General features: G+C 41.8%; 1 protein-coding gene and 1 pseudogene across 2 annotated transcripts; both read right to left on the minus strand.

Moving 5' to 3' along the window:
• Window positions 1-2,591: 2,591 nt before the first annotated feature.
• Window positions 2,592-10,232, minus strand: amer1 (APC membrane recruitment protein 1). 2 transcript variants are annotated; one of them, XM_024011691.2, is made up of 2 exons: window positions 10,127-10,232; window positions 2,592-9,201 (listed from the first exon to the last, which is right to left on the minus strand). In XM_024011691.2, the coding sequence occupies exons 1-2, from the start codon at window positions 10,218-10,220 to the stop codon at window positions 6,008-6,010; spliced, it is 3,288 nt and encodes a 1,095-aa protein (XP_023867459.1). In that variant the 5' UTR covers window positions 10,221-10,232; the 3' UTR covers window positions 2,592-6,007. The 2 variants fall into 2 exon arrangements, with proteins under 2 accessions (XP_023867459.1, XP_023867460.1); XM_024011692.2 differs by having other exon boundaries at window positions 2,592-9,304; window positions 10,127-10,215.
• A 2,505-nt stretch (window positions 10,233-12,737) lies between these two features.
• On the minus strand, window positions 12,738-13,896 carry LOC111979994 (ankyrin repeat and SOCS box protein 12-like; annotated as a pseudogene).
• Window positions 13,897-18,281: the final 4,385 nt, after the last annotated feature.

Here is an 18,281-nt window from a genome sequence, read left to right on the forward strand (position 1 = left end):
TGGCTCCTGTGCATCTGTCACTCCAAATCCCCATGCACTCTGAGCTCGATTGTTCACTGGCCCCATCGCTGTCACTCCTGTAGCTCTCTCTCACAAGCATGATGAGAGAAGTGCATAGTTGCACTATCAGCCTTGGGTCTCAGACTTCCACCAACACAAACTTCAGGGGGAAAAACTCACAGAACTCTCATAAGGATAAAGACGAATAGAATTGAACAATAATTCAAATAAGACATATGAAAGCAACACAACACAGGATGAGGAGAAAACATGCTTTGGGCTAATAGCACAAGTGGATGAGGATAAGCAGCACCTCTGCTGTTCCAACACCCGTACAGATGATTCTGAGGGGTCATAACAAAACCAGGTGGACCATACACTGAGTTCTAATGGGGGAGATTCCGGGAGACCAGAGGTAACAAAGCACTGGCCTGGCCGGTTGTGTGGTCTTATCATTGCCAGCAGGTAGAGAGGAGTGGTTACCCTCACTGCCTCAAAGGCAAGCACAATTGCTTTGAATCTGAAGCCAACAATAACTGGGAGCTTGTGTGGAGAGATGAGGAAAAGGGTGACATGGGCTGGCTTTAAGAAATACAAGTATTTAGTCCACACAAACAAAGTTAAGTCCACAGACAAGACCTCTCTGACACTGGCAGTCAACAGCTCTTTGTTGGCAGCTACTTGAAAGCAAGGGGGAAAGCATCATGTTGTTTTGACCTCAATGCTAGGCTGCTGTCTGTCTTTGCGGCTCATCTGAGGATAGAAAACGTTTCATATTAGAATCAGAGGAGTCTCCGCTGCCCTCAGATGACAATGTGCCTGTACCTTTCAAACAAGAGAATCTCATTATCTGGAACCTGATACATTCACTTCACTGAGGCTCAGTGACAACGACAGCTCAGAAGTAAAAAAATGTGTCACTGTTTAAAAAGGAAACAAAAATCATTAGTGAGAAGAACTTGCTATTTTTACTCTCCCATGATGATAGAATATGCTGTTAGAATAAGCTTTCACATGATACTGTGCAACGGAAAAAGGAGGTGGGGTAGGGGGGTGGGGTGGAGGGGTACTGTAGAAATCCAGTGAAATCTAAAACCAGGGAGACTGCAGCATTAGAGTGGGGCTAAACCACTGCAGTGGGAAATCTACATACTTCTACTACAGCTTTTGTAGTGGATGCACTGCGCTGCAGTGACCCAGCCTTGGCCCACGTACACCTCAAATAGTCTCACAGTCCAGTTCACATTTGTATTTCGTTCACTTGTTAATGTTCAAATGTGTTCTATTAAATTAACATCACATAGAGCTTTCAGTCTCTCTCTATATATCCACATAGGCCTATACACACATCTAAATCAGGAGCAAAAACAAGAATAGTTCCAGTTTCCTGTGTCGCAACTCCTCTGGAGACTGCGTGGTTGAGCACAGTAGTTGGCCGCAAAAGGTCTTGGATGACGGCCAGGCAACCTCAAGAGTAGCATTTCCCATCATCTCAATGTGTTTACAGTTCAGGGAGCACAAGGAATTACATAACTCAGGAAAATAGCTCTTCTCATGGTTTGGACACAAAAGACAGTCACACATAAATACACAAAGATGAATAACTGTAAGGTAATCATACACAAGCTTTATGGTGTAGCCTACTGAATTGTGGTCAGGGTGTGAGATTTAATTTGATGCATTTCTAAGTATTTTCCCAGTGGCAACACACCGACTTATCTTGTAGTTCCAGGTGTTTTGTCAACACTACCACACTGACTCTAATATACTATTTGTGAAGTAGGCTTCAAACTATTATGCCATGGTACTCAGTCTGTTCCCTCTCACTGCAAATCCAGATAACACAATACCTACTGGGCACAGACTGGTTGAATCAACGCTGTTTCAACGTAATTTGACAAAGTATGGCGATGTGCAATCTAAGTGGAAAATACATTGGATTTGAAAAATTCATTAACGTCAACTTTTGTTTTGAGGGTGAAACTTCAACCACAGGATTATCTCATGGTAATCAATTTTCAACAGACAAACCTTGTTGAATTTGTACCTTCAAGACAATGTCAGATCTTCAACGGTATAGCCACCATCAGAAAGAAAAGAATCTGTGCAGCACCACCTACTGGAGAGTATTTCCATCTACAGCTATCCATTCAGCCTCCCATCCAGGGTTTTAAACATGCCCAACGCTGCTTAACTTATGTATTTATCACTGACTACTACCACTGGGCTATCTTCAGAATGATCATTGAGAGATCTAATAACTAAATAGATTCACTGTTGCTATTGAAGTAATTCCAAAGGGTAGGTTAACTAGGTTTAAGAGTAAAAATAAAATGTAACCATACCTTATGTCATATCATCAATGATACTATTAGGCCCATATATAGCATTTGCAAAGTCATCCACAGCTATTGTATTGTTTCAATTCAACCTAGGGTTCAACTAAAAATAGACAATACATATAGGCCTAGGGTTTCAGTTGATTTCACATTTCATCTTCAATATAATAATTAATATGTTGGATTCACGTCTCCATCTAAACCACAGATCAATTGCTATAATAATCTGCACAGAATCTCAAACAGCATTGATCACTTGCACTATGTACTTTAATGTAATCTCAACTGCAATCCAGCTCATTGGGTTGTGCTATTAGATAAAGCACAGTGATAACACATTAAGTTGTATAATAAATACAAAATATCTGACATTGAATTCCCATTTGAACTTTTTGTGCTTTTAAATGGTTGAAAGTGCAGTGATAACACATTTAGATAAAAACCAAAAATCTGGTTGAAAGCATAGTGATAACATTGGGAATTCAAAAAACTTCTGGCTGTCTTGAGTGGGTGAATAAAGGTTGAAATCTCACTGATCAACATCTCAACCAATTAAAATAATGTCCATGTTGAAATTACATGGTGTGCCCAGTGGGTAGCCGAGAGTCAATGGTTGTACAGCAAATGGGGAGGAATTTGGAGGCTTGCTCACAACAGATGAGACTGCAAACTGACATTGATGTTCTTCTATTTCAGCATTAGCAAGCGCCAACCGAAACATCAACCATTATTGGCTGCTAGCGCCATCAAAAGGTACAGGATTGTATGCTCCTGGATTGTTGAGGTCTCATTTGCTGTTGTAAAGTTATTTGTCCAGCAGAGGGTAGTGTCTCTAGATCTACAGATATATAGGCCTTACTTCTCAATTGACGCCAAACCCATCACTGGTGTGTGTGTGGCCAAAGAGCGCTATTATCATGTGACGAAAGCGTCAGTTCCAATCCAAGTGCCAAAGCCGTTTAGCAAACTCCAGGCGCTTACATTTGTTGGATGATATGAAAATAGAGCTCCTTGGCCATGCACACAAGTGGTGGGTTTGGTATCGAAATGAGAATGCATGAGCAGAAGAAAAAAAACATGCCCACTGTAAAATATGGTGGTGGATCTTTGATGTTATGGGGCTATTTTTCCTCCACTGGTCCTGGGGCACTTGTTAAGGTCAACAGCATCAATAACTTTACCCAATACCTGGATATTTTAGCCAAAAACCTGGTTGCTTCTGCCAAGAGGCTAAAACTTGGCAACACGTGGATTCTCCAGCAAGACAATAACCCCAATCATGTTTTTTTTTTTTTTAATCACAAAGAAATTGTTCATTGGCCACAAAATCAACATTTTGCAATGGCCATTTCAGTCTCCGGACTTGAAAGCGATTGAAAACCTGTGGTTTGAAAAGGGCAGTCCATAAGAGCAATGTATATCAAGGATCTGGAACTATTGTGTATGGTGGAATGGTCTAAGATACCTCCCAATGTGTTCTCGAACTCAAAACATTTTACAAAAAACGCTCAGTGCCGTTAACCTCACAAGGTGAGGTATTGAAAACAGGGGTATCAAAAATTTGACCCATCTTGTTAGACAAAATCTCTTTCTCTGAGCGATTGTATTAGTTTCCCAATTCCCAATTTTTAACATTGTATTTTAATTATTTTATAGTAATTTTTGCTCAACTTTATCAAGGGTGTCAATAATTTCAGACCCCACTGTATATGCTACATGTAGGCATAGAAATGTGAACATTTGCTTTCATTCATACCAGCTGCTTCGGCGTGTACGTGACAAATCAAGAAATTGATATACATATACAGCCTATTCCTTATTGTTGAAAAAGTGAATTGATACAATTACAGATGTGCCCTTTGTCAATGCCAGTGAGAGCAAAAACACATACTAAATCTCCCATAATTGGTTGTGTCAACATGGGAAAACACATCTTTGGGCATGAAATTGTCACAGATAGCTTACCACAACAAATTCAGTTGTAACAGCTGACAGAAAACAATAACATAGGAAAAATCTAACTTAAAAAGGGGCAATCTGCAGCAGTTACATACATTTGTAGACTTTAATTAATGTTCTTGAAGAATAAAACGTCAAGATGCCTCATGAGCTTACTGTAACTGCCATACCGAAATCAGAACACAAAATGTCTTACTCCTTTGTTTGTAATTAAAGTTGCAAAAAGTCAACTAACACTGTACAGCCTAAAAACATGATTAAAACTATAATTTTGATATCATCATTGATACATATTAGGTCTGTTCATGAGTTTGAAAGTGGATACATTTCTTCTGCCCTATCCCTCAGCTGTTTACCAGATCAGTGGGGGTTGACCGCTTCGTTATTGTTGGAACTACAGATTGCCACTTTAAAGACAAGAATCATGACAAGATGTATTAATGCTCAAAATACAAAGGTTAAACATGTAGCCATGTGCTCAGTAAATACATAAAACTAACTGTAGTTAGGACAGGTCTTACAGATGAAACAGACAATGTAGTGTAGAAAAGAAAGTGCTGAGATGTAGAAACAAATGCAGAGTTGGTCAATGAGTATAATATATGGAAAAGGTCTTACAATAGTATGATAATCACAGAAATAAAGGAACATTTATGATGAATCTACTAAAATCGGCAATAAAAAAGTATCCCAACCAACCCCTTGTTTTTTGTCTTTTTATCTACAAACAAAACAAATGTATCGAGGATTTAAGTGCAAGGCAGCATTATATTCTTCATAGTGCTAGACAAAAAAAATGGTAACTGGGGCAATATCCCAAAATGCCAACCAGCATGATACAATTTCAGAGACTTTGCCAGCAGACAGTTGAGTTACGATTACCTGGGTAAAAATCAATCTATATCAGTTTTCAGCAGATGGATTGGTTGTGAATACAAATTTAACATCACTTTTTAGAATTCTTGCAGAGGTACTACAGAATACAAATCTAAAGAACAAAGCATTATTTTCAGATATCAGATTCTGTCAACCAAAAATAAAACATACAGCGTAACCATTATTTAAAAATAAAATAAAAATCCAACAAAATCAGTTTCACGAAAATGTAAGACATTACCGATGCGGTTCCCCCTACATTTGATATCTAAAAAAAGGTTAACTGACCTGCTATCCAAATCTGCACGTTGAAGCTGAATCTTATAAATGCATCACAATCTAATACCATCATAATAGTGTACTAGCACAGACTGCAGTAAACAGCTTTCTGTAAAGAAAGTCATTAAAAAAAAGACTAAAAGGCCACCTACAACTTGACAGAGTGAAAATACCATGTAGTTTAGCTACCAATATGTGATGTGTAGCCTAACGCTGGGCTGAGCAAATGCAAGGTATACTCAGGCCTGAACATTTTAATGAAAGATTGCATGGGAGAGTCTGTATTTTGATGACTGTTCACAAGATAACGCAGTACGATAGAACAGCACAGGCTTCCTTATCCATTGCAACACAAATTCTAAGGCTTGTACGTCACATTGAAATACAATAGCTTATTAATCAAAACAGCACATTTGCAATGTGTGATAACGGTAACAGACAATCATTCTATTTTCGGTGATGTAAACGTACTAGATGGTGTCTTTTTGGTGGCACATAGTATGAAAACGTGGGATACAGGCCTATATGCTAACTGTAGAGGTTTCATCCCATTTTTAGGGATTTGCTCCAGACATGTGTTTGCTACATTCAACAGGGCGCACCATTTCCACTGCTTTTCTTCCTTTACTGGTGAAGTCTGGCAGCTGCTCATAGTCCACTGGGCTTACAGGACTCCCAGACTCAGAGCAAAGATGAGGCATTCCATGGGTGATCCCCACTGGCCTAATCTTACTGTGTTGATTGTAAGGATGAGAGTCAACAGTCGATGTGTAAAAAAGGGCCTCACCCCCACCACCTGATGCCTTATCTGATCTCCCATAGTGGGCATGAGGTCGACCAGGGGCCTGAGGCCGACAGGATTCTGATTGCAAAGGAAGATGAGATGGCCTATGCAATGGTCCTGTATTCTGAGGGATAGAATTACAGGATATTCTGTCAGTCAATTTGCTAGCTGAGATCGGTTGAGGTTTACAGTTTGGGACTCGACTGACTGGCTGACTGAATGATACCACGCGTCCGTCTTGGGTTTGATAGAGACTGTGCGTCTGCTCTTTTCTTTTCCCATCTGCTCCTGGGTGGGTTACAGTCCCCTCAGTATCTGGTTGCCATGACTGCAACATGTTTCTATTGTCCCCATTTTCTGAAGTGGAAATGAGACCATTATTTTTGCGGTGAAGTGAGGACGCCATCTTTGAGACTCTTTCAGTTCTAGGGCATGACGCTAGCGCTGCCCCACTCCCTAAATACATGTCAGTCATCTCTAACTCCAAGCTCTCTGTGTCCAGGGATCTACTCCTCCTATTTAAGGCCAAAGGACTCGGCAGAGGAGCCAGTGGACTCGACTGATGGACTCGTGTAAGGCTAAGGTGACGTGGCAGGCTGGCAATTCCCCAAGTATTACTGAGGAGACTCCGTTCATAGAGGTCAAACATTTGTAAGTCACATTCAGCAAACGCATCCTTTTGCAGGTAGCTTTCTTCAAACACTTCGTAAGGCGACGTGATGTCTTCCTCCCCTATTACCATATCCATCTGCTGATCATATTCCCCCTCATTATCCATGTCCACGACATCAAATGTGACAATGGCAGGGAGGGATTGCATGTTTTGGGAAAAGGGAGAGCCTGACTCAGAGCCTCCCATGCTTTCAGTTGAATTACTATAAAACTGTGACTGTTTTGTAAAGTCCACTAGGGCTTGGGAGAAGCAAATTGCCTGGTCATCCTTCAAGTCATTATTTGTTTCTTTAGAAATATCATGGTTTCCTCTTAAGTGGGGGGACTGTGGCTTGTTTTGCTCAGGGCACATTCCTTGTGATTGACATGTTTTTGAGGCCAGGGAGCTAAAAGCTGCATCTGACATTCTCTCACTATTCCCACCATTACAGGCTTTGAAATATCTCTGCTCTATGGCATGCGATCGGTTTTCCTTTTTATTCAAAGCCTCTGGGTTGACCTGGTCCTCTTTCATAGAGGCTTGAGTTTTTGTGTTGACCTTAGAAATGCTTTCCTGGAAGCTATTATCTTGGTGGATCCTCCCTTTGGTGAACAGAGCATGCTCTTTGGAAAGTTTACACATGCTTTTCAACTCCGCACAGAGAAGGTCCTGCTGGATCAAAGTCAGCCTGTCCTCTTCCATTAGATCCGTTTCAGGAGTGAACATAGCATTTACATCACTACACTGAGCTGGCATTTCTAAAAACTCAAGTGGATCAGGCAGCTTAGATTTTTCAAGAGGTGGACTGATAAGACTATCATCAGGCTCAAAAAGCTCATACAGAGCGTCGCCACTGTAACTGTCCCTTGGTAGTCTATCCGTCCTGATCTTGTCAACTTTGTCACGTCCGTCTTCATCTTGTCCTGGGGTGGTAGAGTCATAGTAACCCTCATCGCTGTTAGGAACTGACTCTTGATGGTCACTCTGAGGGGTCATGACATCCGCAGATGTAAGGGTGGTCTCTGTAACTTCAAGATCACCATTGCTGTTGTTGCTGATGTCCATGTTATAGGAGCTAGATGGCTCTTCAGGTGTCATTCTAGGACTTTCACTGTGTTCTAGAAAGTCTGGTTCCTGGCTGTCTGTATAACAAATGTTCTCTGCAGCGTCATTTTCCCAGAGGTCATGGAGATAGTCTCCAGCCACCTCATCAGGGGTGGCCATTTCTTCTCCTCCACCCTGGTAGGTAACATAACAGGAACTCCTTTTGCCTGCATTTCGACTCCTTTCCCCCGAGACTGTGCTCTCTGCAATACTGTCGTCATCTTGATCAGCTATTATGTCACCACAGCCAGTGAGTGAGTCAAAACTCTTCAGAGACGCCACATCACCATAAAGCAAGCTTATTTGAGATGAGCCAGTAGGCAGCTGGACATTCACTGTAGACTCTAGGCTGGTGTTCCGGAGAGAACCAGGTTCAGTGGTTTCATGGAGTGTCTCTTCATGTTTTTTGGGGTTATCATTCTTTGCTACAATGTCCTTGCCTTTCATCAGTTCCCCTACAAGAGAATCCACACTTCTTTGTTTCACCATGTTGTTCTCAGACACTATGACATCAACATTAATACATTCAGGCGCAATAGTCAAACAATCTTCGACATTTGCCGAAACAGGCACATTGGATTCAGACAAACTGTTCAGGCACTCAGTGTCATTTTGGTCAATCTTAGACTGGGCAATTGGCACCCCTTTGTTGCAGACATGAGACATTGCAACCATTTCATTTTTTTCTAAATCACAATTTCTGTTCTTTCTATGACGCCTGATGCTGTTAAAAAGTCCCCTCAAACCCTTTTTCTGCCGGGGGAGGGAGAAGGACTTCTGATCACCAGTAGAGTGACCAAATTCACTACAACAAGTGCTAGGAGTCTGGCTGTGGTACTCAAAATCTCCTGCTGGAACATATCCACTTCCCAGACTGTCCTCCCAACCTGCCTTGCTAAGTCCATCATGCGTTTTACTCTTGCTTACTACCTTTTTAGAGGCACACTTGTTCTGATTTTTGTTCCTCCCTCCAAAGAAGTTGGGCAAAACACAAATGCTTTTACGTCCTCCAAAGAATCTTAAGGCAGTCCTCTTCAGTTTCCCTGATGGCTGAGGCTCTGGGGGCACAGCATCAAATGTGTCAGATGGAGGCTTTACCTCAGTCTGTGAATCCTGGCCACCCATGGCTGTCTGCTCACAGCCAGCAGACAAATGCTTTGTATAACTTGCTGGCTCATTTCCTCCGCAGGGCTCCATGGCAACACAATCTACAGGAAGATGAAATGAACAGAGAGCATGACAGTCATCACCATCAGGTGCAAAGAAGACTCCTGCCAAGCCATCCTACAAAACCATTTGCTTCCATGTTTTCTGAAATGTAGGACAAATGAAGGATTAGGCATAGAATGATTCGATTCTGTTTTATACACTGGTGGGCCTACATCAAGCATGTTGGAATGTTTTTCTTCGCATTAGAGGAAATAACACGTTTATAGTTAATGATCTGACAAACCTTTCACAACAGCAGTGTCATGCTATCTGCATAAAAAGTGTAAAGCAAGTTGTCCATTATCTAGGTGCAACATTATGCGCAGATAAATAAACAATAGGACGTGCCAAAACTGTTTTAACTTGGCATAGCTATCAAGTCATCACCTGTTTTGGAAACAAAACCATTAGCTATGTAGGCCTAATTGTTTATTATGCTATGCTACACACTACGCGAGAAAACAGAAGCATGACGTTTGTTACCCAAGCAGTCGTCGGGTTAGGACAACAACAAAGCTTAGCTATGTGTAGCTAACTTAATGCCTAACGTTAGCTTGTGTGTGGCCTCTAAATCTGAAGGACGTAAACTACCAGCAAATTATCATCTACCTAGCTAATATTCCGAAATTGATGTGATTGTATTAATCTAGCTTGCTAGCAATCTAGCTAGCTACTGCCAATAAATAACATTTTACTTTCTTGCTACAGTAACTACCATTGTTGGGAAATATAACTGTTACACACTGGCAGTAGAGGTGATAAGCTACGTTAGCTAACTAGTTAGCTAGCCTAGAATACAATAATTCCCTGCAAGCGTCAAACGGTGGCTAGCATTACAACGAGGGAAATGTTCGCCAAATTTTCAAAACACCTTCCCAATAAAAGTCGTGTTTAGGCGATGGGGAGATATATAAATTAACCAACCTTGTTGTTTGGCTGCTACACCCCAGGATAATATACACAATAAATCCGATTCACTTTGTTCAGTCGCGTTAACAGTCTGGAGCCTCTTGTTCATATGCGCATTGAATTCTGGTAGTCGTAGTGCGGACGGGGTATGTCTTTCTTTTTAGTTATCGTCTATTGTAAACAGTAGAAGAAAAAACACGAGAAATTAGAAACGGGTCAGTTGTAAGAAATAATATCTGATACATTTTGTGAAAATAAAGTAAAAAATAAACGACAAAATAATCACTAAACAGAAAAGTTGAGTCGGACACTCTTCTTGGACACTCTTCTCGGACACTCTTCTTGTCCTCCGGATGCTCAAACTAGGATAATTTCGCCAACAAGACATTCATTAAATAATTTGATGGTCAATTTATCTTTCATTTTCTAGTTAAGTAGTACCTACTTCAAATATTCCAGTATGCCTGCACATTGTACATTTGTTACTGGCAGACCCTGCATATAGCTTCCTCTCTTATTTCCTATTTCTCGTGTTTTTATATACATTGAATAGTGCACTGTTGAGTAGAGTTTGCAAGTTAAGCGTTTCACTGTACACACTTGAAACGTTGTTAGGTCTGCATGGCTATTATCATAGCTCAGTTGAAATTGTATTGTTAGTAGACTACTGGAACGTCAGCTACACCATCAATGTAATGTCAATTATGTATATTATTACTTGCATGGTGCACTCCACCAATGAGATCACCTTGACTTATTCAGCCTGAATTAAAAATGAATCAAATAGATTTGTTTCTCACCCATCTACACACAATACCCCATAATGACAAACTAAAAACATGTTTTTAGAAATGTTTGCAAATGTATTGAAAATGAAATAATTGACATAAGTATTCACTCCCCTGAGTCAATACTTTGTAGAAGCATCTTTGGCAGCGATTACAGCTGTGAGTCTTTCTGGGTGTCTCTAAGAGCTTTCCACACCTGGATTGTGCAACATTTGCCCATTATTCTTTTCAGAATTATTCAAGCTCTGTCAAATGGGTTGTTGATCATTGCTAGACAACCATTTTAAGGTCTTGCCATAGATTTTCAAGTAGATTTAAGTCAAAACTGTTGCTTGGCCCCTCAGTAACATTCACTGTCTTCTTAGTAAGCAACTCCGGTGTATATTTGGCCTTGTGTTTTAGGTTATTGTCCTGCTGAAAGGTGAATTAATCTCCCAGTGTCTGGTGGAAAGCAGACTGAACCAGGTTTTCCTCCAGGATTTTTCCTGTACATAGTTCCATTCCATTTCTTTTTTTATCCAGAAAAACTCCCCAGTCCTTAACAATAACAAAGATACCTATAACATGATGCAGCCATCACTATGCTTGAAAGTATGGAGAGTGGTACTCGTGTAACAGTATAACTTTAGACCGTCCCCTCGCCCCGACACGGGCGCGAACCAGGGACCTTCTGCACACATCAACAACAGTCGCCCACGAAGCGTCGTTACCCATCGCTCCACAAAAGCCGCGGCCCTTGCAGAGCAAGGGGAAACCCTACTTAAGTCTCAGAGCAAGTGACGTAACTGATTGAAACGCTACTAGCGCGTACCCGCTAACTAGCTAGCCATTTCACATCCGTTACACTCGGTAATGTGTTGTTTTGGATTTGCCCGAACATAACACTTTGTATTCAGAACATTCAGTCAGTTAGGTTAGTATTGTGGAGTAACTACAATGTTTTTGATCCATTCTCATAGTGAATGGCCTCATAGTGAAATCCCTGAGAGGTTTCCTTCCTCTCCGGCGACTGAGTTAGGAAGGACCACCTGTATCTTTATAGTGACTGGGTGTATTGATACCCCATCCAAAGTGTAATTAATAACTTCACCATGCTCAAAGGGATTTTCAATGACCGTTTTATGTTTTTTACTGATCTACCAATAGGTGCCCTTCTTTGCAAGGCAGTGGTAAATCTCCCTGGTCTTTGTGGTTGAATCTGTGTTTGAAATTCAATGCTCGACTGAGGGATTTTACAGATAATTGTGTGAGGGCTACGGAGATGAGGGAGTCATTCAAAAATCATGTTAAACACTATTATTGCACACAGAGTAAGTCTATGCAACTTATTATGTGATTTGTTAAGCACATTTCTACTACTGAACGTATTTATGCTTGCCATAACAAAGGGTTGAATACTTGACTCAAGACATTTCAGCTTTCATTTTTTATTAATTTTAAACATTTCAAAAACAGAATTCCACTTTGACATTATGGGGTATTTTTTGTGTGTAGACCAGTGACCCCCCCAAAAATCTAAAATTCATTTTAAATTCAGGCTGCTACACAACAAAATGTGAAAAAAATTCAAGGGGTGTATGCACATAAAGTGTAAAAATAAAAATAAATGTTCTGTTGCAAAATTTGTTCAAGCCATTTTAATGGCTGTACTTTTTACAGCACATTATATTTTATACGTACATTGCAGTCTTTCAAAATGCACATAAATTCAAACAGATGTATATTACACAAATATTCTCTAAAACAAAGGACAAAAATGTGTAACATCACTATGAAATGTTTTGCAAAAAGTAAGCATTATATTTCATGTAGCAAAAGTATAGTGACAGTATATGCTTTCAACAGAGATATATAGCAGTTTTGGGGACTGATTTGTAATGCAAGAAGTTTATCATGCTTGATGGCATTTCCAAATGGTCAATGGACTGGATTTTGTTGATCTTCCTGAGGTATCCTCGGATGGCAAGTTGGCACTGTGATACGAGGGACTTGGGACAACCTAGCAAAGAGAATTGAATTTGAGTTAGTTAATGTGTAATAATCAGGTATTTTTAAATTCACAGATTCAAGAGTTTATTCAAATAGCCAAATGCTGCTCTGTTGGTAAAGCAGTACAGTACTGTATTGTCAAGTAGCAATTAAAAAACAAAACAATAACCCTAGATGTCAATAAAAACATTAACAGAAATCAATTGGAGAATACTAAGGTTTATCAACAGCATAACTCCTTCATCACCTCTTTCTTGCAGCAGGAGCTCCACAGCCTCATTCTGCTTTGTGGATTTCTCTATGATGAGAGTTGGGAAGTCGACATTTGCACCAAAGTCAATCAATAGTTGGATGTACTCCACCCCACAGCCCTGTCTGCGGCACATTTCAAGGACAGTCTTGGGCTGCTTGATTTTTCTAAGAATCTGTGCATCTGTGCAGTTGTAATTTGGATCAGCCCCGTAAGAGAAGCAATACTTTAAAGCAGTCCATACACAGCAGACAGATAGAGGAGGCCACTAGAAACACTGGCACTTGAAGTAAACAGCAAGACTTTGGACCTGGAGTTGACCTCAGCACCATGTTTAAGTAGTTGCTTCAGAATCTCAACATCCCCTTCTCTAGCTGCAGTCAAGACAGGGGAGCAGTTGTTTTACAAGCTGCCACTGGGGTTAACACCTGCCCTGAGGAGGGCTAAAACACAGTTCAAGTATTTCCCACAGACAGCTGTGAAGATTGGGGTCTGAGCCTTCACGTCTAGAAAGTCCACCTCCACTCCGTGGGGCAGTAGAACCTGAGATGACCTTTAGATGCTGCCATTCGTAAAGGTGTTCCTGGGATACCCCAGCCGCTCCTACAGTTGAGAAACTTCTTGTACTTTTCTTGAGAGACCAGCTCATCAAGGAGTCTTTCATCATTGTTGGACACTACATGATGGAGCAGTTGACTTTCACCCCTGTAGTCCTCTTCTTCTTCTTCAACAATTTTTAACTGGATCATATAAATCTGGTTCAAAGCAAGAAAGAAAAACATAATAAATAAGGCTCATCAAATTCTGTGCATTTAAAGGCCTTTTTTAAAAGGCTGTTGATGTCTATCTAGTTAACGTTAGCTAGCTATTTTTTTACGAGGGAGGACGAGGTGGACATTTTCACCAATTGAAAGCTAGTTATGCTATGCACACAACAATAAATGGAATAATCTTTAATAATCACTTAATATTAGTCTGTTTGCTCGCAAATAGCTTCTTTAGCAATTTTAGTTGTTTATAGCTAGCTAGTAGTTGACTTCCTGAATGAAAATCCATATTCGATTATTTCGGTGTGCATACGCCGCATTCAAAACAACTGGTAACTCCTAATGTTTCCGACTTCATGCCGCGTTCACCTAATAGTCGAAAAATCCTCTCCTATTTTGCTAAGAAAATCACTTTGTATCGACGTGCCATGAAAAAGAGACCGAGGTAAAGTTGGTTTTATATTCACACATTCAACAGACACTCAACAAACATTCAGACATTCGACATTTGCCAAAAGCCATTTAAAAATGTAAAAATCAATAACTAATTCACCGTTTGTCACAGAAACATCAAGCTAGGTAGGATTTATTCTATAAATGTGTAGCATACCTTTACAACCTTTGTTTTGAGGAAAAATTCCAGTTTTGAATTGATATAAATACATAACATCTATGAAATAACATTTAAAGCTACAGTTGAAGTCGGAAGTTTACATAAACTTATGTAGGTTGGAGTCATTAAAATTTGTTTTTTAACCACTCCACAAATTTCTTGTTAACAAACTATAGTTTTGGCAAGTCGGTTAGGACATCTACTTTGTGCATGACACAAGTAATTCTTCCAACAATTGTTTACAGACAGATTATTTCACTTATAATTCACAATTCCAGTGGGTCAGAAGTTTACGTACACTAAGTTGACTGTGCCTTAAACAGCTTGGAAAATCCCAGAAAATTATGTCATGGCTTTAGAAGCTTCTGATATGCTAATTGACATCATTTGAGTCAATTGGAGATGTACCTGTGGATGTATTTCAAGGCCTACCTTCAAACTCACTGCCTCTTTGCTTGACATCATGGGAAAATCAAAAGAAATCAGCCAAGACCTCAGAATTTTTTTTTGTAGACCTCCACAAGTCTCGTTCATCCTTGGGAGCAATTTCCAAACGCCTGAAGGTACCACGTTCATCTGTACAAACAATAGTATACAAGTATAAACACCATGCGACCACGCAGCCGTCATACCGCTTAGGAAGGAGACGCGTTCTGTCTCCTAGAGATGAACGTACTTGTGTGAAAAGTGCAAATCAATCCCAGAACAACAGCAAAGGACCTTGTGAAGATGCTGGAAGAAACGGGTACAAAATTATCTATATCCACAGTAAAACGAGTCCTATATCAACATACCCTGAAAGCGCACTCAGCAAGGAAGAAGCCACTGCTCCAAAACCACCATAAAAAAGCCAGACTACGGTTTGCAACTGCACATGGGAACAAAGATCATACTTTTTGGAGAAATGTCCTCTGGTCTGATGAAACAAAAATAGAACTGTTTGGCCATAATGACCATCGTTATGTTTGGAGGAAAAAGGGGGAGACTTGCAAGCCGAAGAACACCATCCCAACTGTGAAGCACGGGGGTGGCAGCATCATGTTGTGGGGGTGCTTTGCTGCAGGTGCATTTCACAAAATAGATGGCATCATGAGGCAGGACAATTATGTGGATATATTGAAGCAACATCTCAAGACATCAATTAGGAAGTTAAAGCTTGGTCGCAAATGGATCTTCCAAATGGACAATGACCCCAAGCATACTTCCAAAGTTGTGGCAAAATGGCTTCAGGATAACAAAGTCAAAGTATTGGAGTGGCCATCACAAAGCCCTGACCTCAATCCTATAGAAAATTTGTGGGCAGAACTGAAAAAGCATGTGCAAGCAAGGAGGCCTACAAACCTGACTCAGTTACACCAGCGCTGTCAGGAGGAATGTTGGCCAAAATTCACCCAACATATTGTGTGAAGCTTGTGGAAGGCTACCTAAAAGGTTTGACCCAAGTTAAACAATTTAAAGGCAATGCTACCAAATACTAATTGAGTGTATGTAAACTTCTGACCCACTGGGAATGTGATGAAAGAAAGAAAAGCTGAAATAAATAATTCTCTAATGTTATTCCTTACATTTCACATTCTTAAAATAAAGTGGTGATCCTAACTGACCTAAAACAGGGAATTTTTACTTGGATTAAATGTCAGGAATTGTGACAAACTGAGTTTAAATGTACTTTGCTAAGGTGTATGTAAACTTCCGACTTCCACTGTGTAACGCTTGTTGTGGTTGGAAGAAGAGGACCAATGCGCAGCGTGGTAAGTGTCCATATTGTTTTAATACGAAAATAATGAACACTGAACAAAAACAATAAAACGACAAACGAACACTCCTGTACGGTGAAACAAAAACACAGAACAGAAAATAATCACCCACAAAAACACAATGAAAAACAGGCTACCTAAATATGGCTCCCAATCAGAGACAACGACTGACACCTGCCTCTGAGAACCATACTAGGCCAAAACACATAGAACAAACAATAGAAGAAACAACATAGAATGCCCACCCCAACTCACCCTGACCAAACTAAAATAAAGACATAAAAGGAAACTAAAGGTCAGAACGTGACGTACCCCCCCCCCCCCCCCCCCCCCCAAAGGTGCGGACTCGGCCGCAAAACCTGAACCTATAGGGGAGGGTCTGGGTGGGCATTTACCGCGGTAGCGGCTCTGGCCTGAGGAGAGAACCTGGAGGGAGGAGACAGCTGCTGCGTGGGGCTGCCACAGGACCCACCAGGCTGGGGAGACCTACAGGAGGCCTGGTGCTTGGAGGCACCGGAAGGACCGGGCTGTGGGGGAGCACTGGAGCTCTGGTGCGCAGCCTTGGCACCACTCCCCAGGCTGGATGACTACTCTAGCCCCGACCCTCCAGAGTGCAGGCACAGGTTGAACCGGGCTGTGGGTGAGCACTGGAGATTCTAGTGCATATACGCGGCACCTCTCCCTTAGGCTCAACTCCCACATTCGCCCTGCGCAGGCATAGACGCACTACACCCACCCAGCGCCCCGGAGACACAGCCCACAGAGCCGGCGCAGGATACCCTGGACCGAAACGGCTTTACCGGGCTATGGACTTGTACTGGCGACACCGTGCGCTTAACCGCATAACACGGTGCCTGACAGTAACGCGTGCTTACAATAAGAGGAGTGGGCTCAGGTCTCCAACCTGACTCTGCATCCGAAAAGGAGGAGCAGGGATTGAACCAAATGCAGCGTTGTGTGATGACATAATTTATTTAAACAAGACGAAAAAACGAACTATACTTGAATAATTAACAAAACAAATAAACGATGTAGACAGACCTGGACGACGAACTTACATGAAACACGAAGAACGCAATACAGGAAAACTGACTACATAAAACGAACAAACAAACAAAACCCGAAAACAGTCCCGTTTGGCGTAACATACAGACACTGACACAGGAGACAACCACCCACAAACAAACAGTGTGAAAAACCTACCTTAATATGGCTCTCAATCAGAGGAAATGAAAACACACCTGCCTCTAATTGAGAGCCACATCAGGTCACCTTTAAACCAACATAGAAACAGAAAACATAGACTGCCCACCCAAAACTCACTCCTGACCAACTACACATACAACATAACAGAAAACAGGTCAGGAACTGACATAACCCCCCCCTCAAGGTGCGAACTCCGGGCGCACCAGCACAAAGTCTAGGGAGGGTCTGGGTGGGCATCTGACACCGGTGGTGGCTCAGGCTCTGGGCGAGGTCCCCACCCCACCATAGTCAATCCCAGCTTACGTCTCCCCTTAGAATGACCACCCTCATCTTACACCACTTAATTAAATGTTAACCTTAAGATAAGGGGCAGCAACAGGACAAAGGGGCAGCACCGGGATAGAGAGATAGCTCCAGACCGAGAGGTAGGTCAGGATAGAGAGGTAGCTCAGGATAGAGGGGCAACTCCGGACTGAAAGACAGCTCTGGGCAGAGAGACAGCTCTGGGGAGACGGATGGCTCAGACGGCGCTGGGGAGACGGATGGCTCAGACGGCGCTGGGGAGACGGAATGGCTCAGACGGCGCTGGGGAGACGGATGGCTCAGACGGCGCTGGGGAGAACGGATGGCTCAGACGGCGCTGCGGAGACGGATGGCTCTGGCTGATCCTGTCTGGCGGAAGGCTTTGGCTGCTCCTGTCTGGCGGAAGGCTTTGGCTGCTCCTGTCTGGCGAAGGCTCTAGCGGCTCCTGTCTGGCGGAAGGCTCTAGCGGCTTCCTGTCTGGCGGAAGGCTCTAGCGG

Source organism: Salvelinus sp. IW2-2015, linkage group LG20 (assembly GCF_002910315.2).
Source record: "Salvelinus sp. IW2-2015 linkage group LG20, ASM291031v2, whole genome shotgun sequence".
Classification (NCBI taxonomy): Eukaryota; Metazoa; Chordata; class Actinopteri; order Salmoniformes; family Salmonidae; genus Salvelinus; species Salvelinus sp. IW2-2015.